Source organism: Scatophagus argus, chromosome 16 (assembly GCF_020382885.2).
Source record: "Scatophagus argus isolate fScaArg1 chromosome 16, fScaArg1.pri, whole genome shotgun sequence".
NCBI lineage: Eukaryota > Metazoa > Chordata > Actinopteri > Scatophagidae > Scatophagus > Scatophagus argus.
Window position 1 is genome coordinate 12,447,508 of NC_058508.1, and position 22,879 is coordinate 12,470,386.

The following is a 22,879-nucleotide window of genomic DNA, read 5'->3' on the forward strand; positions in this document are numbered from 1 at the left end:
TCTCTGTGCCCCATTGGTCGCCTGTTTCCTCCTCTCTATCTGACAGAAACAGACAACTGCTGGAGCTGGGAGCTGGCAGGGCCCTAATTGTCCTTTTTGTTCAAACACGCTTGGCACACCAGTCATTATAACAACAGGGAACCTTGCAACGCTGGCACCCCCCGCTGACTGCCCACCTCACAATTTCCCAAAATGCACCAGTACAGACATCCAGCTGAAAATCTGTAAGGGTTTCTGGCATGTCGATGGGGAAAAAAATAAATCCCTAGGCTTAGTCTGCATAGAAATAGATGAAGAATATAGAGGCTTGATTTGATTCTGACTTAAAACATGCAGCCAACCGGATGGTGATAACATAATAACTACTGTTTACCAAGTATTAGAATGTGATGCCCAAGCATGCAAAATATTGTAAAAATATCTTGCATAGGATTGAAAATGTAATAGATCACCAGTAACATCATTGTTTCATTTTACTTGGTTATAATTAATGATGTAATAATTCAATTCAGTTCAGTTTATTTATATAGCGCCAGTTCACAACAAGTGTTATCACATGACACTTTCCAATTAGAGCGGTGAGGAAAAACTGCCTTTTAGAAGGCAGAAACCTCAGAGCACACCTCAGCTCTAGGTGGGCGGCCATCTGCCTTGACGGGTTGATAATAAACTTCATCACACATTTATGTCATCAACAGTTTCTTGCATTTTCAACCAGTTTCATTACATTTTAAAATTGGTTTTTAATGATATGAAACCAACTGAAATGCTACTGAATGACGCACAATCCTGCTGGGATCAGTAATCTGCCAGAACACCTCCGACGTCATCACATTTAAAGTCCTGCTTCTCTGGCAGTCCGCGGTCAGACCTCTCTATGAAAGCCAGATGTGAATACCTGACTCCAGACCAGCAGTTCCACACCCAGCATGACTACTGACTGAGCACTTAGTCCACCCCTCGAAAAATAAGATAAATAAGATAGTGTTACCTGTCTCGCAAACAATCCAATCAAACTGTCGAAGTACAGAACAGAGATTTGATAACAACTTGATATTCATGATTGATTTATTTACTTTTTGTTATAAATTCATACAATCTCATGTAAGACACCCACAGCAGTAGACAGACGCAATTCTTATATAATACTTTTTACTCCAATGCCACAGAAAGCCAAACTGGGCCACGGTAAGAAAGTGATCACGCCGTCAGACCACCGGCGGTTCAGCCTGCCTTCAGGTAACATGGATCGGGTCCGACTGAGTGACTTCAACTTCCTGGCCCTGCTGGGGAAGGGCAGCTTTGGCAAGGTGAGATCCAAGACTGCAAACATAATACAAAAGGCTTGATTGTCAGCATCTGTTCCAGAATCCCTTTGCTTCGTCGTGACCTTTGACCTGTGATGTCTTCATCAACTGCAGGTGATGCTGGCAGAGATGAAGTCAACGGAGGAGCTGTACGCCATCAAGATCCTGAAGAAAGACGTTGTGATCCAAGATGACGATGTCGAATGTACGATGGTGGAGAAGAGAGTTCTGGCCCAGAGAGACAAGCCGCCCTTCCTCACGCAGCTCCACTCCTGCTTCCAGACTGTGGTGTGTAAATACTTATTTTTGATGTGTTCTTTCCACTGCTCACACACACACACACACACAAAATCACTGTACTTTATTTAACAGTTGCTGTTTTGCTCCTTCATCATGCTTTCATCAGGCATCTTTTCAGTCCTTGACATTTTAAGTGTGTGTGTGCGTGTGTGTGTGTGTGCGTGTGTGCGCGCGTGCTAGTCAGTTCTTCTGTCTACCTTTACATCTGTGTTTACCTTACATTTATTCACACTCTTTTACCGGCACTCTGCAGAGAAAATTGATAGTGAGCTGAGACCACCCTTGAATACAAAGTCTCCTGTCTGACGTCAGCTCTGTGCGTGGACAGGGTGACTCAAGGAGTCTTTAATAAAAACTACATTCACTGATCACAGCTTCCTGACTTATAGCACTGATATATGAGCTGATCACAGTGACTATGCTGAAAGAACAGATCATGTCAGGCATTTTAACAGGTCTTTAGCCATAGGTATATGTCCACAGATGATTAGATACAATTTATATTATATATGCCATGTGTGTGTGTGTGTGTGTATATATATATTGTTTATATATATGTATATATGTTTTTGTTTTTCTAGGACCGGCTGTACTTTGTGATGGAGTACATCAACGGGGGAGACCTTATGTATCATATCCAACGTATGGGCAAATTCAAAGAGCCACAGGCAGTGTAAGGAAACTCTATACATGGATACATTTTAACAACGATAAAGATACTAAACAGGCAGCTTAAATGGCTTACAGCCTCCTGGAATTAGTAGTTCAGCCCCTGTGCTGTATCATAGCAATATCTGCAATATCACAAGCACACAGTCACTGATGGGGTGTTTTAATTTAGGGTTAGATAGATTAGATGGACTTCTTAATATTTATTCTCAAAGGCAAATGATTCTGGTGAATCACTTTCTTGTATTCATTAGAAACACTTTCTTGACAATTTTCTTTTGTGAAGATGTGCTTTTATCTGCTGATTTCCAATTTTGCAGGTTTTATGCAGCAGAGATTGCTGTCGGTTTGTTTTTCTTGCACCGAAAGGGCATCATCTACAGGTGGGTGAGTCAGAGAGAAAACGGTTTCATGTAATGAAGCACCACATTCACCTCAAATTCATATACTGTTACATAGAAAGCAGAAAACACATGCAGGCTGTTCAAGCATTTTAGAATACATCAGAGGAAGTGAATTTAGAAAGATAATATAGATACATAACAAAGAATTATGAATTAAGAAAGATTAAATCCTTAGTAGTGCAAAAAAAAGCATTCACATCCATCCTTCATATCCTAACAGCCATGTGTTTGACATCTTGGCACTATTTTCTGACAGATCTGGCTGCCAGAAGTTGTGAATGAGAGGGAGATAATGAAGAACTGAGACATCAAACACAAGTAGAAACACAGACTGAAGTGAGCAAAGGAGGCATAATGAAGGAAAAAACATTTTCAGGCCAAGAAATTATTGTTTGTTTCTCACATGTGAAGTGAGCTGCAGACAGATAAGCTGTTCAGAGAGGTGATAGTGGCGTAGGGCGAGACTTTTCCATGTTCTCGTCTCCTCTGGACAGACGCTGACAACAACACACAACACGTATCCGAGTGGTCACAAATCCAGACTGAAAAATGCATGTGCACAAATGCTCACGACGTCTCTCTGCCGCAGGGATCTGAAGCTCGACAACGTGATGCTGGACTCTGAGGGCCACATCAAGATTGCTGACTTTGGCATGTGTAAGGAGAACATGTATGAAGGCATGACCACGCGCACCTTCTGTGGCACCCCGGACTACATCGCACCTGAGGTGAGAATGAGGTGTTCAGGGATAAGGACAAGCAACAAAAGTAAGGGATCTCTCTGTTTGCTAAACCCCGCCCCAAAACGGATATTGTCCAATCGATGGCTTAGCACAGGATGTGGCAGGTCTGTCTGTCAACTTCTGCACATGTTGATGTGAACGCACAGCTGAGAGGTACTCGTCATTGGTTTAAAGAAGAGCAGTTTCATTTCATCAAATTCATCACAATTCAATTCAATTCATCACATGTTCCAACACTCCACAGTTCATGTCTTCACCACATGACCTGACATGCACCTGTGAAGGCAACGCAGGAAGCAAACACCTCTCTTGTCTATCACATTTACTCACAGACTTGTCGAAATTGGTGTTTGCTGTGTGCCATGTTATCAGGGGATGATGTTTCTTTACAGTTCTTAACACTTTAAGTCCCATGTCAAAAACTGTTGTTTGTCCCCATCTTCATTCATGTCCTTCTCTTACTAGTCTTTTAATTTTAAATACAGATCAATATTACATGTTTTTCAGAATAAACAGGACTGACTGTTTGAAGATTTAATTGAAGTGAACAGTAGATGTCAAGATGTATGATGGATTATACACACTGAACGATAAGTAGAAAAAAATTCTACAGATTGTGTTTTATTAAAACTGTGAAGCTGTCAAATATGATAACTCATAGCAAAACAGCAGCACAACTAGCCTGTGTAATCTGTAACAGCAACTATATGAGTTTACAAAAGCCTCTTAACTAACAAATAACACAGGCAAAAAAATGAATAACTAAATAAGGAGAACAACAGATTTTTTTTTAGAACTATTACTCAGGTTTTATTTAAATCAAACCTTCCTGACGTCATAAGACGACATAAGAGGTGTGTATAGTTCACCAAAGCACCAAATAGCCAAGGAATTACAGAGGCAGCTATTTAGTGATCTCTGTATAGCCTTATTTCCCATTAGGAAGTACTGGACGCTACCAAAGGTGTTGCTCAAATGTGGCTTTAATTGACGTGACAACATGCAAAGAGGGGTTACAACCAACTGTGATAGTTAATTTTGTTCATAAGGATGTGAGCTGCTGACTGACAACAGAATAGACAAGTTGTTTGCATCCCAGACAACCTTTGATATAATGTATATTAATCTTAAGTGAGAGAAACTAGCTAATACTCCGAGCATCCACGCATTAGTCAAATGTCCTCAACTTAAGTTATCTGTCTACTGTATTCTACTGTAATAACAGATGACAGGAAATATTAAGCAAGAGATTTAAAATCGGAAACCTCTAGCGAACAAAGAATAAAAGAGTTATTTTGACAGAGTAAGGAGAAGAGATGATTCACATGGGGTAATTAGATCTTTGTTTGGTAATATGTGTGTATGTGTTTCTATGTGTATCAGCCCGCTGCCATCTGTCTGCGCTGACTCATGAAGGTGCACGATGTCTCACAGGTGGGAGGCGAGGGAAGCCCTTACTGGTTTCTCCCAGCTAACTTCATCTAGACACGTCTTTTTAAAGACTTCATGCTAAATATATACACAGGATATTAGTAGCTTTATAATGACTTCTCTCATCTCACCTTCTAATAATTCTTCAGACATCACATACAGGAAAACCTGAACGTACGAGAGGGCTTTAATTGTGACAAGCCGGCACCTGAATTTTGTGTTTGCCGTAAATTAAAACATTTTCACTAGAAATTGCTGCATAAAAGGCACAAATTGGTCTACAAATAAATCATCGGAATGCAGAAATGAAGTGTTTGATGTTTCCTAAGCGCAGACTCTGGTTTAATAAAGAAAGAAAAAACTCATTGACAGAATGCAAATTCATTGCAGTATTATATCCGAAGAAAGATAGAAACACATTTGGCTGTGGACAAGAAAGTTGAGAAACAAACTGTGACTTTGTGAACTGTCTGCTGCATTTCTGCCTCTCTTAAAGGCAAGTGCAGCTGTGATTTAGCTCTTTGCTTGTGTGTCTGCCTGATTATTAGTGTGTGTGTGTGTGTGTGTAGACTTTGTGTGTGGGGGGGGTGTGGGATGGGAAATTGGATGGTAGGAGAAAGCGCCTTTGTTATGGGAGCTCAAAATAGCTGACTGTATTTAATGGTGGCTGATTTCAGTTTGAGTTTGGAAGAGAGAATTTTTCAGTGCTGAAGTTCACAGTTTGTGATATCTTTGCGGCAGCTCTCTTCGACAGCAGCTGCCATCTTAACCAGCCTGTTGTCACACAGTAGTGACAGAGTAGAGACTGGTTTGAAAATGATCAGTCAGTTTTAATGCTTTCCGCCTTTTCCTCTCAGATTATCGCCTACCAACCCTATGGAAAATCAGTGGACTGGTGGGCTTATGGAGTTCTTCTGTATGAGATGCTGGCAGGACAGGTGAGATGTGGTCCACACAGGTTTTTATGTGGTTATCATCCCTCAGTTAGGACTGTACATGTAGTGGTGTGTGTGTCCATAAAGTTGTACTATGACGCCAACATTCTCACTAAATCAATTTAAATCATTTATCAAAAACAAATACAGAACATTCGATAATTCCAGCTTCTGAAACAGGAAGATTTGCTGCATATCTGTTTTAATAGAATGTGTTTTAATAGAATACCTGGGTCTGGAAAGGTGAAGCTGCAAATTTTCATTAATTATGTACTACATAAAAGCAGCATTTTGGTGAGGCCACAGTAAAAAGTAATTTCAAATGAGAAGTGAAATATTGAGACACTCTTACACAGTAAGAGCATTTCAAGGTTTCCAGTTTCCAGGCAACAGTTGAGCAGAAGATGTTTTTCTTACTGGAGATGCATGAACGACTGATCCAGATGATCTTACTGCGTGGTCAAAGTGACATAACATCACCCATATACAACACAGGGCCGCTAATTAAAATATCTATGAGTACAAGGCAGTGATTTAACATACAGGTGCTGCCACTGCTCAGCTCACCTTGCCGACTTTGCCACCTCAGTATCGTGTCAGGTTTCACAGAACAATCGTCAAGCTGTGAGTTGTCAACACACATGAACTGCCTGACGTCCTGTTTGTCTTTCTCTTCAGCCACCGTTTGATGGAGAGGACGAAGACGAGCTCTTCCAGTCCATCATGGAGCACAATGTGTCCTACCCCAAGTCCATGTCTAAAGAGGCCGTGTCCATCTGCAAGGGAGTAAGTACCGTTTAATAACAGCAGAAACCTGAAACGTACATAATCCATCTTTTCTGTCTTGAAAAGTTTTTACATGCCAGATGTAGGGGTCAGCTACTGCTCATATCGTATGCTATGTTATTGTGGTATATCAAAGTCATAAATTAGGAAGGTTGTACAGGTTGATCCTACATATACTACAATGCAGCGTGATAATCTAAATCTAATCTAAAACCTTTAGGTAAAATGTTTTTAAATGATGTTGTTATTCCTGTGTGGTGTGACCTTCTCCAGCAGCGACAGCATCCTTTCAGGCCTCTCTGCTTGAAACTTTCAATATCTTTGTAGTTTTTTTGGGCAAACATAACACCAAAGATGGTTTTCAGTTTTCCTTTTTCTCACAGTAGTAAATCATTTTACATGGTGCTCCTTCAACACAGTGGAAGTCACAAATTTCAGTGGCTTTCAAAACCGTTCCTGTATTTAGCTGCACCGGCTCTTCTCGTACCTGGAGCATCACCTTTGTGACATCATCACAGCCAAGCATCATGGTTGTCATGATTATGATTATTTACCAACAAGGAAATGAGTTTTCAGAGTCAATTTACACACCAGAGAAGATTCAATTAAGATTCAGGCACAGTCTGGCCAAGTCTTTTAATAACACGGCCCTCCTTCATTTATTATCATATTACACCCTGTAGCCACACGTGCCACCACGGAAAATATCATTCATCATCTCGGAGCCGGTGACAAAAGAGATAGTCCTTATCCCTCTTATTGTTTGCCTCACATCTCATTTGCAAAAATGATTCATGGTCAAAATTGAAAGTGGCTGCTGAATCAGAAACTGAGCAGTGAAAAGGCAGCGTAATTTCCTGCGACTATTTTAAAGCTGGATGAGTGAAAACCGTTTCAGTCTGGCTCTGCATCTTTTTGAAGTGATAGTGAAATAAGAAGCATAGACTGAAAAAAAAGTGGATCGCTGATAGCCTCAGATATCGTTTTTACCCACTTTTCTCACGTCTGTTCCTCTCTGTTTCACTGACTTGTCTTTGCTCCAAGCAGCTAACTGCCCCTGGTCAATCTTTTTAATCCCTGCTCCTGCGTTTGTCTCCAGCTGATGACCAAGCACCCGTCGAAGCGTCTCGGCTGTGGCCCAGAGGGGGAGATGGACATCAGGGAGCAGGCCTTCTTCAGACGTATCGACTGGGATCGGCTGGCAAACAAAGAGATCCAGCCGCCATTTAAACCCAAAGTGGTGAGTGATGCTGTAGATGTGTGTGTGTGTGTGTGAGAGAGAGAGAGCTTGTGTGTGCTTATTCCAAATACGTCTTTCAAAGGTAAATATCCAATTAAAAGGTTATCTTCTATCATCATACATGGAATATTGTGGAAAATCAGTTGAGAAACTATTAATAGACAAAAAATCGAAGGAAGGTCTGTTTTTTAGTAATTCAGTGGACTCCTAATATTAAAACTAATATAAAGTAACCTTCTAATTGACTGAACTGAAAAACAAGCGAATTTTCTGATGGTGCCGGCTGTGAAGAAATCTCCACCCAACTTGTTACAGCCTCATATTAACTGATCACTTACAGAAACAGGGACTGCAACCAAAACCGTTTCAGTGTGTGTGTATTTGTGAGCATCGAAGCAACTAAGAAATACAGAAAAGGAAGAAGAAGAAGAAAAAAGGAAACCACTGTTTTCCATTCAAAACAAGATAACTGTATGGTAAGCCCAAAGAACCATAGCACAGTGACTGGCTGGCATTGATGCTGCTGCTGTGAATAAGCCAAGAAGGCAGGTCTCATAACATGATAATTTATTCAATAGTTTGTTTTCGTTGGCCTTAAGCTCAGCTTTCACCGACGTCTGTGCCTCAGCTAAGAAGTAGAAATGACGCGTAATTTTAAAGTAAAACAGGTGGAAATTTCCCGACGCAGAAGGAGGCGATGACCATAAAGCATCCAGTGAGGTGTTTTATTGCTCCCATACTCCTGCTTAGTTTCCAGGCCATTCCTGTGTGGTAAAAACAGAAAAATCACCAGAAAATCTGTGTAATGCCTGAATGCATCGCTGTTGAGGAATCGAAGTACTTCCTCCAAGAGTCTTTATGTGTGTTTGCATGAATGGGTGCATATTGTATGTGTGTGTTCTCATTCATCTTCATCCAGTGTAATGGCTTATACGCAGCTTGAGGCTGGATCCCAGCTGCAGCCACCAGCCCCGCTGCCACTGACACATGCAATCCACCCCCTCCACCCTCTGCGCCCCATCCTGACACCTAAACCTCCTCCTGTCACCACAAAACCTTTCCTGTTTGTGGACCCCCACATCCCCCATCCCCTCGCTGCCCACTGCGCCCACAGCAACATAAGCGCTGCTGCTGAGGATTAAAAATAGCTCTCTAAGAGCAGAGTTTCCTTTACTTCCACACAAGGACCACAGTAAATGCAGGGTTACATGGCGGATGTATCCAGCTCCACTCACAGAGGGAGGAGGAAAACATTGCTAAAAACAGATCCATCCATTCAGGCGGCTTTGTGTGGTGTATCACAGTTGTGAGCTCATATGCCGCGTCATTAATTGGTCTGAGGGGAATAGCAAACAAAAGATCCATCTGAGGCTTTATGGCTTTGCTTCTGCAATATTGTAAAGCAGCTGATATGTCTATACACAACATACTGATGTGTCTCCTGAGAAAATGTGTTGCAAACAGGAGGCGCTGAAATCCTTCCGTAAAGTCCAGAATTGTTTTTATTATGCATTACTCATTCTGGAGGAATTTGTCTCGTTCCCTTGTAAAAGTGTCGTGACTGAGCTGCTTCTGTGCATGACACACAGCAGTAACCATATATATTCAGCTGCTTGAGACACATGACAGCCCCGAGCAGAGCTGCACACTGATGCTGATGACCTCCACTGTGGATGCTTAGGGTTAGCTCCTAATCTAATTACAACTTCTGCCCGGCTACACATCGAGCATCGACATTTCTCTGCACCACCTTCCCTCTGGGACTGTTGGGACGCTTTCTAATAAAAGACTTGTGAGGAAAAGGGCCACCATCCACCATCCTGTCGCCGTTAGTCAAACCTCATTTTGTAGTCTTTTACAGCCCAGAGATCAAAATTGATCCTCCACATATCTGAATTTCTTTTTTGTTATGAATCTCTTTCAGTGTGGCAGAGGAGCAGAAAACTTTGACAAGTTTTTCACTCGTACGCAGCCTGTGCTGACCCCGCCCGACCAGCTGGTCATCGCCAACATCGACCAGAGCGAGTTTGCAGGCTTCTCCTACATCAACCCTCAGTTCATCCATCCATCCCTGCACAGCGTGGTATGAGAAGAGAGCGAAAAACACAAAACATGGACTGTTGCTGACTACACGATCCTTCCAAAACTCCCACAAACATCCCGCTGTCAACAGACATATCATCCTCTACAGTGTTCTGTCTACTAGTTATCAATATCTGTGTACAGAAATGACTGAGGAGCGTGGAGCCAAGTGTTAAAACAGTGTTTGTGGGCGAGGAGAAAGTACATGGCACTGATACTTTTTGCATAATTGCCCGAAACATCTCACAATATGTTCTTTATTCTGAATCTGCGTTTATCTCCAAACCTGCAGCCTTTTTCTTGTGTATGAATGTGTCTATCAGTTATTATCTCATTAGGTATTAAAGATGCAAGATGTTTTCCTTCTCATCCCACTCATGTTGCCCCGTCCCGCTGCGCAGAGAGCTGCAATGCACGACAAGAGTGACAATTTTTCTGCTCTGTCTCAGCTTTATCTTCCTCTGAACCGCTACATGTGTATTTTATATTTATATATTTTAGAAAAAAAACAAAAACAAAAGAGGTAGTATACTGTTACATGAGTGCCAAAGTGCTATTCTTAATTCCTTACTCCTTACTTGTAATGTTTTTCCCCTCCGGCTTTCCAAACACTGTCAACACACTAAAGCCCCTAAACAGAGTCCATTTATATCTGTTGTTTTGTATGACGTGGAGCTACACTATATCTAACTCATCATAGAGAAACAGAAGCACATCATGCTTATAGTTACAAGCTGTCCCGCCCTTATATGAATGCAGTGGGAGTCGCCTCCAGTGGGTGAAATGCAGGATGAGTTCAGTACATGGTGTCAGAAAACCGTGGAGCAAAAGAGACAGTGTTTTAAAGGTTTTAAGGTACTAAGATGCTATTTCCATATGCACAAAGCAGATCTCTGTTGCATGCTTATTTTCTGACTCTGTATGAGCAGTAGACTCTAGGATGCAGTACACGTCTGGTATCATTGTAAAGTTTAGTATTATGATATAAACTATGTTAATATATAATTGTAGTTTGTTCTGAGGAGTCATATTCTGAAGAAAAGTTTCTAAATGTCATGGGGGGGGGATAAAAAAGATTTTGTTCCTGTTTTATGTTCGGGCTTAACTCTACTTTTATGTCCAGAGAGATGTCTAAACCTTCTATTGTATGTCTTCTTCTTCTTCTTTTCTTTTTTTTTGTAAATATGTTTTAAAGAGATGCTTCAAAAAGAGAAGTTACTTGCAGATTTTATACTAAGAACTGAATGTGCTTTTACTACCGTAGACCGTTGAACATTTCTATGTTTAGATTACCCCTTAATTCTAATGTTTGGCTGACTCTTTGGTAGCTTTGGTATCAGCAAACCTTGTTATATATGTATTTCCACTATTTGTCCATTATTTTCTACTACTCAGTGTCATATGGGGAATATGCAGCACCTACTGTGCGTGAAACGTTTGAGTCCCCCTCTTGCCTTGGTCTTCTCAGGGCTGACTCCTCCTGTAACGGTACGAGGAGTTCAGAGCCCTCGGTGGCTGAAACATGTCTTTTCTTTCGTGTGTATATTGTGTGCATGCGTAGGGCAAGGCCTGGTCTAAAGCATGAGAAAGACCCCCCCTCCCCCCGCATGATAACTCAGATTCCCTCCTTCCCACAGGCGTGGAGCATGGAATTTCAACAAATCGAGACAAACCCGAGCATCGTGCGCTTTTTCTACTCCTAGTCTCCTCCCACTCGTTGTCATGCAGCCCAACCTGTTTGACTAAAATGCTGAATTATGGACAGACAAATACATGTAAAACGCTTCTGTTGGCTTTTTTGTTCACTGGTGCCAAACAAACCCTTTTTTTTGTTGTTGTTGTTGTTTTCCAGTCAGGTGTGCGTCCAGCCGTGTTATTTTCCTTGAGAGGCACACAAAGCTGCAGCAGCGAGCTTTCATGAAACTGCCAAATTGAGGGAGGCTACAGCTCTCAACCCCTGAGTTAGTTACTTAACATGTAGGGCGATGTTGCAGCTGTCACATCTGGACCAAAACAAGATTTTTAAGGTTAAGAGACTTGAATGTTTACATGTCTCACATTGAGAATTGAAAAACAACCTTTGGACCCATGACGGAGGTAATCAGATGTCAGGCCAGTCGGGGTACAGCACCACTACAAGCTACAGTTAGAGCCACAGGGATGTTTGTATGTGTTTCCCTTCACTGCCCCTGCTTTTGTTAACCTGATTCTTCTTGTTCCTCTGTTCATTGTGGTTTGATGAATACTGTGTACAAATAAAGCATCAAAAATATTCATCTGCTCTGTTTTACTTGGGCGGGGAGAGGTGATAATCTTTATCACTGCAAACCACATGTGTGAATGGAAGGTATGACAATTTGAGTGGAAGGAAGGGTGAAGGGGAGAACGTTTTTATTACGTTTTCTTGTTCTCCAAAGATGATTAGACTTTTCTAGAATGACTCCAATGCACATAAATAACAAACATTGATATTAAAATAGAGGTTATGCGGCTCAGACGTCGTGTTATTTGCACAATGAAAACCGACCATACGTATTTTAAAAAGTCATGTAATCTTATTTATTCTTACAGCTCACAACAGAGTGGCTGCAATATTCAGGAGGTAAGGGGTCACTCTGATGGCCGAATTAAAGAAAAACCAAGAAATACATTAGAAGAAACACCACATTATACTTAAGTGAGTACACTTATAAAATCTAATGAGATGCAGTGCAACATCTCTTTGAGGTCGTACTTAATTAAAACAACATTATTATGTCTTTGTAAAGGTAGAATTTATGGCTCATGGCTGTTACTGCTCTGTAAAGCATTAATAAAGTTTTTTCCTGCTCTAACTTCTAACAAAGCCATCATTTACACTTCATGTCATAAGGGTGCCCTCTTTGTGCTTCTGTGTCAAAATGAAATACTGACAAGCAGCGTTGTAGTCGGGTCCCCAAACTTCAAGTCCAGGTCCAGTTTCCAGTTCCCAGTTCCCAGTGTTTGAGTCTGAGTCGAGTCCAAGTCCAGTCCACTACTGATCCAAGTCAAGTCTAATTCAACCATATTACTGTACAATTGTTATATGATATTGAACTTAAGGTAGTTATGCCAAAGTACTATGGCATATTACATAAAATAAAATAAAGATCTGAGGAGTTGATCCACAAGTCCAAGTCCAGGTGAACAGTGTTCAAGTCCTTGTGTGTATGTAGTGTGTATGCATCACCTACAGGTACCTGTTCCCGTTTTTTTTTTTCCTTACATCACCTCAGCAGGCAGGAGGCTGTCTCACTTTCTGTCAGAGCTGAGTGTAGCTGTCCTTGGTTCTGAAACTCTTCACAGACACACACTCTCTCTCTCTCTCTCTCTCTCTCTCTCTCTCTCTCTCTCTCTCTCTCTCTCTGTTTTTTCTTTCTTTCTTTTTGGCATTCAGCAGATGACACCAGTTCGTGCAGCAGGTCCACCAGGCGCCTGACTCGATTTGTTCTCGTGGAAGCTGACGCACTGCTGCATCGTCTTCCCGGTCCCGAAAGCGGTTCCTTCTCACGACTTCACTTCACTGTTTCCATGAAGGAATTTGTGAGCAGGTCGACGTGAACAGAAACGGAGAGTCCTTCTCTACCAACAGCCGCAGACAGGAGGGTTTTAAACGCACAACTCTCAGCACCTCCGAGTGCAGGAAACAGCGCAGAGAGTCGACAGACTGCAACAACCAGTAAGTAGAGTCATTATTTTGATTTTTTTCTTTAAACTATCATTATTATTCTCCTGCTTCTGATTAACTGGGCTCATATTGTGATGTGTTTTACATATTCACTGATAAGTCTGTGACATGCTGATGTTCGTCACTATACATTCCTTTAAATCGTAATATTTTATTTGATTTTTTTAATATACCTGAAAGTGCCATAAGACATGGTACATGGATGCACTGTGTAGTCTCTGTAGGAGTGTCATGGTAAGCGACACTGAGGTGTTGCCGTGAAAAGTTAGTTGTAGCCAGGTCGGTTGCGTGAGAGTTAGTATGTGGAAGGTCAAATCTACTGACACTAACAGTGGTTTCTTCCAGTTTGATAACTGTCCCGTTCCTTTTCATTTATTTATTCACTTCACATTAAAAGTTGGCCATGGATTTTCCACACAACATGTTGGCTTGCAGACTGGAAAGACATCTGATGTGATGTGGATGTGAGCAGGCGTGACTACTACATCCGCGGCCGTGTAGTAGCTCCGTTTGTCTTTTCACACTCTGTCACTTGATTAATCATCCGATGACTATTTTAAGAGATGTGCACACATTGGAATATTTACAGGGTTGTGATGATGATTTGAATTTTCCCATCTCTAAACTGTGGACAGTAATGCAACAAATCTTAAGTGAAAGTCTCGAGAGTAATTCTTTGTTTTCATTCTAAATAATACTGCGTCTAGCCGACTCCCTACTGTCAATTTCTGACACACCGTGTAAAAATGTAAAAGTATAAATACTAATAATAGCAGTTGAACCGAATAAGAGAGCAAAGGATGAGCTTTTAGTGACCTTGCTGGTGAACCAGTTGATCTTTGGAGGAGCTTTTATTCTGAAAGGCTCTGCATACGTGCGTTGTGTGCGTGTGTATGTGTGTGTGTTTGGGGAGGTTGGGGGTCGGTGCATATGGGCACATCGTCATTTTAAGAAGGGTGCACAAATTTAATAATAAAAAAAACTGAATTAACTAAATCTGAATTAATTATCATAATTCAGGCATCCCTTTAAATCAGCCTCTTCCTGTCAGTGTGTCCTCAAGCTGTCTGTCCATAGAATCATCACCTTGTCAGTGTAGATGATGTCTTATATGAGAGCCATCTGCCGGATTCCCACTCTGAATTACCAAGGCTTTTATGAACGTCCCACTTTTTTGGTTTTGGAGGGATTCTACTCTGATTCATGGATCTAAAATGTCAAAAATCCAGTCTTGGATTTCAAATAATGTGAGCATTTGTATTCATTGCAGTAGACTGTAACACCTTTTACATCTGGAGGCTCAAATGGTAAAATTATTTACTTCATTATTCTTTTCTCCTGGCAGGTTTGACAGAGTTAGCAGTGACATGGACTGAATAAGAATTTATTGAGGCTATAAAATTTTAAATGTTGGAGGAGGAGGAAGTGCAAACATTAACATCAAACATTAAAAAAATACTACAAGTTTAAGTGGAATGTTGCCTACTCTACCTGTCTGTCAGTCGAAAACCTAAACCAAAACTAAGACATGAAAATCATTTTGTGAAAGATATTGATTTGGATTAGATTTACCTGCGCAACAACCAAACAAAGATACCATTGATTCCTCCAGCTGCTCGGCTGCCCTGACATTTCGCAAGCTGCCAGTCATGCTGAATAGGTTTGACTTCCTAAATCTCTCCAGCTTTGTCAGATACTGTGAAATATCATGTTGGCAGGAGAAAGAGGTGACGCTCATAGGCCGTTCTCCCTCTTTATCCTCTTCATCTGTCATCCTCCCTCTCTCTCTCCACCTTCTTCCCCCTCCTTTCTCTTTTTCTCAGTCGAGCTCACAAAGCCCCTGGTCACACACACACGAACACCTGCAAGGCCCTAAGTGCCTTTAATCCAAACCCACTGATGTGATTGCGTATAACACTCTGACATTGTTGGGGTTTTGTATAACCCTGAGAGTTTCTCACGGTAATTTGAAAAGCTGAATACTCATTAAGGGTCTAATTAGGTTTCACACAGGCTGGAAAAGGTGACTAATTCTTATTTAAATCCAGCACAGAACTGTTTCCGATCTATTGCATAAATTAAAACTCAGGTGAATCTGTGTGTGTGGCGAGAGACAAATGAGATGACATCTCTGCTTCCAAAAAGGTAGCGCTGAGACTTCTTCTTCTTCTTTACAGTGAAAACCTGACAGGAGCCAAAACTGTGGAGTTTCATCCATATGAGTCAGTAAAATGCAGAAAAGAAAAGTGATGGTTTCTAAAGACACAAACAATACGTACCTACTGTATGGACAGCCAGAGTGTTCAAAATGAAATCAATAACCATCTGTGAAAACTGTGGACACGTGTAAAATCATTGTGAGGCTGTGAAATAATCCAGTTTTTTGTTAAAGGAATCGTGCAAGAGGGAAACAAGGTTTTTACTTTCTTGTCAAGAATGGTTTTATTCTTCTCACTGAACTCTCACCAAGAAAAGTGTACTCGCCACAGTGTTGATTTTAAACACAGTTTTTATGACGTGTTATTGCTTGTCGTGTTAGTATTTTTTTCTTCACAACAACATCTTTTCCCCACCGACCGTTTTTTATGTCTTGATGACACTTTTCATCACAGTCTCAGTCTGTCAGTCAAGACAAACAGGACTGTGATGCTTCTGTGCTTCGCTCGGACCAAAGCAACAGCCAGTCACATATCTGACAGGCCTGTTTGTCCTGACTAACATGTCATGTCATTTTTTTTATTCGATTGAGGACATTTTGAGTCTCCATATCCATCTTCTTTTATATTTGCCACCAATAATCGTGCCTTCTTGTGTCCTCCCTCTTCTAGATTGCTTCTTGGACTTTTCTTATTTTGAACCACCGACTGCTGGAAGCTCCCCCCACTGTCACCATGAGCGCGTGCGGCAGGAAGGCCCTGACATTGCTGAGCAGTGTCTTTGCAATCAGCGGCCTGGGGCTGCTTGGAGTGGCAGTCAGTACAGACTACTGGTTGTACCTGGAGGAGGGCGTCATTATGCCTCTGAACCAGAGCACTGACATCAAGACCTCACTGCACTCTGGCCTTTGGAGAGTTTGCTTCCTGGCTGGTTAGTAATGAGTCTGAGGGTGCGAGGTTTCGGTTTCTATGTCCTCCTGAAATTAACCATGTGTAAATCAGGATGGTGGCACAGATACATGTAGCGGCATTGGATTTCAGAATATATTGGTCTTATCGTTCATTTGTAATGCGTAGCAGCAGGGATTTGTTCCTCTCACACTAATGTATTGTCACTGGATCAGCTTTGACACATCATGATATTCACAATTACTTCGTCAATGTGTGCGTGTGTGTGAGTGTGTGTGTGTAAGAGAGAGAGTGAGAGTTTATGAGTAAGTGTGGACTCCAGCAGCAGGCAAGGTTAGGCATGTTTCTTCCCTGTTTCAGTCACACTTTGTAAAACAAGGTGTACTGAGTGTGTATTCTCTCCTGCAGCATGATAATACACACACAGACACTGACACTAACTCACACACACACATCCAAACTTGCACGTACATGTCATGCTGTCATGCCACAGGAGTAGCAGATAGATAATTTCACAGCAGTCCTGAATTTTGACTCTTTGAATTCTGGTTTTGGTGCCTGTATAGGTGTATCACTACAAGTCTGCCAGTGTCTAACATCTTCCTCCTGATATGTCCCTCTCTATCCTACAGTAGTCCTAAGTGTGTTGCCACCCAGCATCACCTGACCTCCACACCAATCTACACACCTGCTCCCAATTCCCTCATCAGCTCCGCAGTATATATTCCTGCCCTTTAGCCATTGTTACCTGCCAGATCTCAGCTGTGGAGTTTTAGCCTTCCTTTATCTAGTCAAGTCAACTTTATTTGTATAGCCCATTTTTACAAGCAGTTTGTCTCAAAGGGCTTAACATAACATCAGCAACATCCTCTGCCCTTCGACCCTCACATCGACTAAGGAAAAACTCCCAGAAAAACCTTTAACAGGAAAAAATGGAAGAAACCTCAGGGTGAGCAACAGAGGAGGGATCCCTCACCCAGGACGGGCAGACGTGCAATGGATGTTGTACAGGCAGGAAATCAATTAACAACATGAGAAATGACATTACTAAAAAGATAAGCAAAACAAAATCTCAACTGTTTAGTTTCACTTTTGCTACCACCTCAATATGATTTTAACATTTCACAAGTTATAAGAAAATTATAGTAATGAAAATTATAATGAACTGCTGTAACATTCATGTATTCTTTTTTTATGTGATGTTGAGAATCACTATCATATCAGTTCGATTTCGGCCCGTAGGGAGAACCACCCCGCCCATAGTCGGTACATAGAGGAATGACAGGCATCTTTTTGTTCCTGCCCTGTAATGACCCCTTGCCTGCCTCTTTGGGCTTCTTGTCCTCCTCATTCCTCTGCTTCTTCTTGTCTCTGACCTTTGTCTGAACATTTTTTTGTTTCTTTCCTCCTCTCTTCAGGTGAAGAGTCTGGTCGCTGCTTCACCATTGCATACATCATGCCCATGAATGTCCAGCTGACATCAGAGTCCACAGTAAATGTACTCAGTGAGTAACAACTCCAACCTTTGAAGGAGGCTTCAGGCTTGATAACTAAAGGTTCCTACTTCAGGTTGTTCCTAAGCAGCGGGGAGTGTATTTGTGGCAAAAAAAAAAAAAAAATTCAATTTCCAATATAGAGAGATGAGTCATCTGAACTCTCATGTCAATGGTCTCCAGAATACTTATTATCTTTTCACAGACAATTCTCCTCACAAGTCCTTCAGTGTGTCTCAGTTTAATAAGTAAATCTGGCAAAGGAGCAGATGACAATTGTGTCTATGTGTCTTCTGCATTTCAAGGTTGATTGCCATATAATTGGGATTGATCAACTAAATATTCTTTCCCTTTGCGATTAAATTTTATACTGTTCATCTTTGAGCAAACCTAGTAGTTACTACTTTGTTGATGCTATGACTGGCCTCTTTGTTGTAAGTACTGGGCTTAAACAGCAGTTTTCCTCCTCCTCAGAGATGATCCGCTCAGCCACTCCATTCCCCCTGGTCAGCCTCTTCTTCATGTTCATCGGCTTTGTCCTCAACAATGTTGGGCACGTTCGGCCTCACCGCACCATCCTGGCGTTTGTCTCGGGAATCTTCTTCATCCTCTCGGGTACACTCGCCTTCTTTTCCCTCTTACGTCTCGTCATTTCTCTGTCCCTCTCTGCTTGTTTCTAGTTTGATGTTGTTTCTCCATCTCTCAGGTCTGGCTCTGGTGGTGGGTCTGGTGCTGTACATCTCCAGTATAAATGATGAAATGCTGAACAGGACTAAGAGCAGTGAGGCCTATTTTGCTTATAAGTACGGTTGGTCCTTTGCCTTCGCTGCGATCTCCTTCCTGCTCACAGAGGTGAGCAATTGACCACAAACAATTTATTTAGCACAGCAGTGATCATGGTACAAAATGGTTCAGCCAACAGCGTTTTTTTTTAAATTTGATTTATTTCAAAAGATATTTATTGAGCGCAGGTTAATTTCAGCACGTTCTCATCCCAGCTTGTCACATAAGAATACATCATGCCTTTGTGCGTCTCATCTAGATGTGCAAGATACCTTTTGGTACTTGTGTACGTGCAGTGTTTACTGCCCTCCAGTGGTCACAGACGACCAGCACGGTACAACATAATTGTTAGAAATATTTACAAGTCTTTTTTAATAATAATGGTACAAATGATAGCTGTATAATCAATGATCAAAAATAACATTTGTTTGTGTCATAACAATTTTGTGTTGCTAAAGAGGTGGTTATATGGTGCCTTTATTCCACTCAAATGCATCCTTTTTTACAATTCAGAGTGCAGGAGTCATGTCAGTCTACTTGTTCATGAAGCGCTACACAGCAGAGGAGATCTACCAGCCTCATCACCCCAGTTTCTACCGCCCACGTCTCAGCAACTGCTCCGACCACTCCGGCCAGTTCCTCCACCCAGAGGCCTGGTCACGTGGCCGAAGTCCCTCTGACATCTCAAGTGAAGCTTCGCTCCAGATGAGCACCAGCTACCCAGCTCTCCTAAAATGCCCCGACTATGATCAGGTCTCCTCTTCACCCTGCTGAGTCTTCACAACAAAAGCCACCTAAAGGTGACTAAAGAGTCAGTGAAGGATCACATAAGGTCAAGTAAGGACTGTTTTCTTTCAAGAAAAATACACAGTATAGATATTTAACTGTGAGTTTGATGTTTTTCAGGGGAGGGAAATGTGCAGTTTTGACTGTGGCCTGAAGGCTTTGGAAATCTGTCCTTTTGCTAGTGACTGTTGAGTCCAATGCTGTTTGGGAATTTGTTGTAGCACAACCTCTGTTTTCAATAGACGGAAGCAAAGCCTGCAGGATTTAGTAAAAACAATATGGTTATGGTGTTACTCTTTCTGCAAAAAGTTAAATACCTTTAGAAGTTTACCTGAAAGGGTAAAGTGTTCTGTGTTAAATTGTTTGTGCATTTAACCCTCTAGTGCCTCATAGCTGTTTCTCTTTTTGTGAATATCTTGGAATCCCCATTTTGCAATAAATATCTCTTATGCTTTAAGACATTTTCCTTCTAGCACAAAAATCTACAGGAGTTAAAAAAAAAACAAAAAACCTCTCACATTAGCAAGACTTAAACCTTTCTCCCACAGCAAAGACTGTGATGCGTGCCATTAAAGGATGATCATCAGCTTAGCATGTTGCTGTCCTGGAAGGAAATGGGATCAGAAATTCTCTCAAACCTCCTGAAGTGTCATTGGTTTTACTTGTTGTTTTGTCTCTAACATCCTGACTCTGAAGGAAAGAAGACAAATCCCCCCGATGGTCATAACACTGAGACATGATGAGAATGTTACTTTCCCTGTGTTGTCAAATGAGGACTTTTCCGGTCTCAGCAGAGACCCTAGTAAATGAGTACATCCAGACTGGTTTTATATATTTTTTTTATATGTACAGCTGTTGGACATCATATGAATTCATGGCAAGAGTTGATGTAAAGATACCGCATATGAATTTCTGTTGTTCTGCGTGCTGATGTAGCTACACTGAGAAGAAATCGTTTGTAAAATAAATCTCTGCCATCGAACCCAAGAGCCTGTGTTTTTTTTTTTTTTCTAAACAGCGATTCTACATTTATCCACTAGGGGACAGTGTTCACTACATTTTTTCCTCATATGCTCTGGCACAATCAAATAGGGAATCACTGTATGAAACGTTAAAAACCTAAGATCAATACATGAATTAAATTGCAGTAAACCAACAATCTGTCTACAACCGTAATTTCAAAAGAAGTTAGGATCCTATGTAAAACGTAATCAAAAAACAAATGCAATCATTTGCAAAACGTAATCTTATTGCTGACTAACTTTGCTCCATCTTTGCTTGTGAACATGTAGCCTTTGATACTCAGTCTGTCCTGACTGGTGTGATACATGTTGGTATCGAATTCACAATAGACACATATTGACGAGGTATATGTTAAATATGATTGTCATTGTGCGAGCATATTGGCTTCCGCTGTTGTCATGGCAACGCGTATACGCTGGTCTGAAGCCCCGCCTTCACATCTCTCTTTAGGAAGCTCATGATGTACAGTTTTTTGAGAAGCATCATTGTTGTTTTTCAGCAGATTGAATAAAGTGGCCCCTGAGAGTATTTTGAGTGAGTGACTTTGTTTTGTACTTGTCAGTATAAAATTAAACTGTGAGTGAAATGGAAAAACGTTTCTTAAAATGTGCTTAAGTAAATGAGAAAAAATGTAGTTCTGCAAGGTTGCCTTATTGACCAAACTCTACCATAGCCCTCACTCTCATCCTTCATGATTACTACAGTAATGTGCCTTGCATTCTTATTCTTCTTTTTGATGACATTTTATTATTCTCTTTGACTTAGTAAAAACATAAATAAATATACATATTAAAAACAGCAGAGGGCGCTCTCTCCTCAGTCATCCCCTCAGATCAGCATTTTCTCTCCCTCAGATTTCTCTCAGGAACTTTCCTTACCTGTTCTACTCCCTGACCAGGTTGAAGTACCCACCACTGGACCCCATGACTAAAGAAGACGTGATATACAATCAGAGAGCTTGTCACGGCACCTCACTGGCAGTACCTGCATTATGAATTAACGATAGTTCATTACTCATGCAAATATGTGGGTCAAGATAAACATCAATAATAAATACACCATACATCCGCTGTAGGCTTAATGTATACTTTATATAGATACACTTAAGGTACAACGTGACCAATAGCTTTTACAGAGAATATAAAAGTTAATGTAACTATAAGCCCCCACAGGGCAGTACAAGATAATATTCTGCCCTGATCACAAGGCTTTCATTTTATTTTACAATCACATAAAAAACTACTGGTGTTTATAGCATTTGACATCATCATCAATGATAGCATCATCATCGTCATCATCATCACTGATATTACTTCACTATAATCATTGTCATTAACATCAAACATTTTCACTATAATCTTTATCATCATCAGAAATACACGTATCTTTCTCACCCATCAGTCATGGCTTTTTAACAATATTATCACAGTTATTGACCAATATTTCCTCCTCCTCCTCCTCTTCCTCATCATTATATGTTTTCTTATGATTATGTTTAAGGCTTTTGTAAAGAAGACCCCAAACGTCAGCTGATGCGAACTTCTGCCTGTAGGCTCAAACATGTTACACAGAGTGTGCATACTACAACAAAGAGACCAGAAACCTATACAGTATATATACATACATAACTTAAGCATACATTGTTTAACATTTACAGGTAGTAAACCATTAATAAACCATTTCACAAATGAAAATAAATACAAATGATAGTTGGTTATATTTATATATTTTTAAACACAAAAGCAAGCAAGAATCATTAGGATTACAAACCAAATGCAAACAAGATCACGACAATACATCGACCTTCACTGACATAGGTCATAGACAAGAAAAAAAAAAAAAAAAAAGCTTAATTGGACTGGTACCCTATTGGGCAATTGCACAGCCATAAATAAAAGCCACCCAGCAGACTGAAAAAACTTTCTCAAAGGAAAGTTTTTTGAAATTAAAATCCTTAAGATTTTCATGTAATCAAAACGCGTTTTTAATAAGCAACAGCTCATTAATGCATTTACATTCTGTAAATAGCTCTATAAATACCAGTTTCCATTAGTTGTGTCCTCCATCCTCCTTGCTCAGTTTAAATTGCCTTCACACACACACACACACACACACAAAGAGTTCAT

General features: G+C 40.9%; 2 protein-coding genes across 6 annotated transcripts in view; both read left to right on the top strand.

The window, feature by feature from the left end:
- The window catches only part of prkcab (protein kinase C, alpha, b), a 94,007-nt gene extending 81,838 nt beyond the window's left edge, over window positions 1–12,169 (top strand). For both annotated transcript variants that reach the window (XM_046414600.1, XM_046414601.1), the window contains 9 exons: window positions 1,170–1,310; window positions 1,422–1,595; window positions 2,189–2,280; window positions 2,597–2,659; window positions 3,270–3,408; window positions 5,712–5,792; window positions 6,468–6,575; window positions 7,675–7,815; window positions 9,740–12,169. In XM_046414600.1, the coding sequence (XP_046270556.1) occupies window positions 1,170–1,310; window positions 1,422–1,595; window positions 2,189–2,280; window positions 2,597–2,659; window positions 3,270–3,408; window positions 5,712–5,792; window positions 6,468–6,575; window positions 7,675–7,815; window positions 9,740–9,904 (1,104 nt within the window). In that variant the 3' untranslated portion in view covers window positions 9,905–12,169. The remainder of the gene's footprint in view (window positions 1–1,169; window positions 1,311–1,421; window positions 1,596–2,188; window positions 2,281–2,596; window positions 2,660–3,269; window positions 3,409–5,711; window positions 5,793–6,467; window positions 6,576–7,674; window positions 7,816–9,739) is intronic.
- A 1,251-nt stretch (window positions 12,170–13,420) lies between these two features.
- On the top strand, window positions 13,421–20,712 carry cacng5b (calcium channel, voltage-dependent, gamma subunit 5b). 4 transcript variants are annotated; one of them, XM_046416569.1, is made up of 7 exons: window positions 13,421–13,594; window positions 16,432–16,690; window positions 18,087–18,173; window positions 18,636–18,776; window positions 18,868–19,013; window positions 19,458–19,744; window positions 19,851–20,712. In XM_046416569.1, exons 2-6 carry the CDS (start codon window positions 16,495–16,497, stop codon window positions 19,716–19,718), a joined length of 831 nt encoding a protein of 276 aa, XP_046272525.1. In that variant the 5' UTR covers window positions 13,421–13,594; window positions 16,432–16,494; the 3' UTR covers window positions 19,719–19,744; window positions 19,851–20,712. The 4 variants fall into 4 exon arrangements, 3 of the variants coding, with proteins under 3 accessions (XP_046272525.1, XP_046272524.1, XP_046272523.1); XR_006845753.1 differs by having other exon boundaries at window positions 13,422–13,594; window positions 19,458–19,781; window positions 20,427–20,712; XM_046416568.1 differs by having other exon boundaries at window positions 13,422–13,594; window positions 19,458–19,755.
- Window positions 20,713–22,879: the final 2,167 nt, after the last annotated feature.

Excerpts from the sequence above, each read along its gene's own strand:
- cacng5b (XM_046416569.1), top strand. The coding sequence starts at position 16,495 with ATGAGCGCGTGCGGCAGGAAGGCCCTGACATTGCTGAGCAGTGTCTTT. Across the intron at positions 16,691-18,086 it reads GAGAGTTTGCTTCCTGGCTG|GTGAAGAGTCTGGTCGCTGC; the intron begins GTTAGTAATGAG and ends TCCTCTCTTCAG. Across the intron at positions 19,014-19,457 it reads TCTCCTTCCTGCTCACAGAG|AGTGCAGGAGTCATGTCAGT; the intron begins GTGAGCAATTGA and ends TTTACAATTCAG.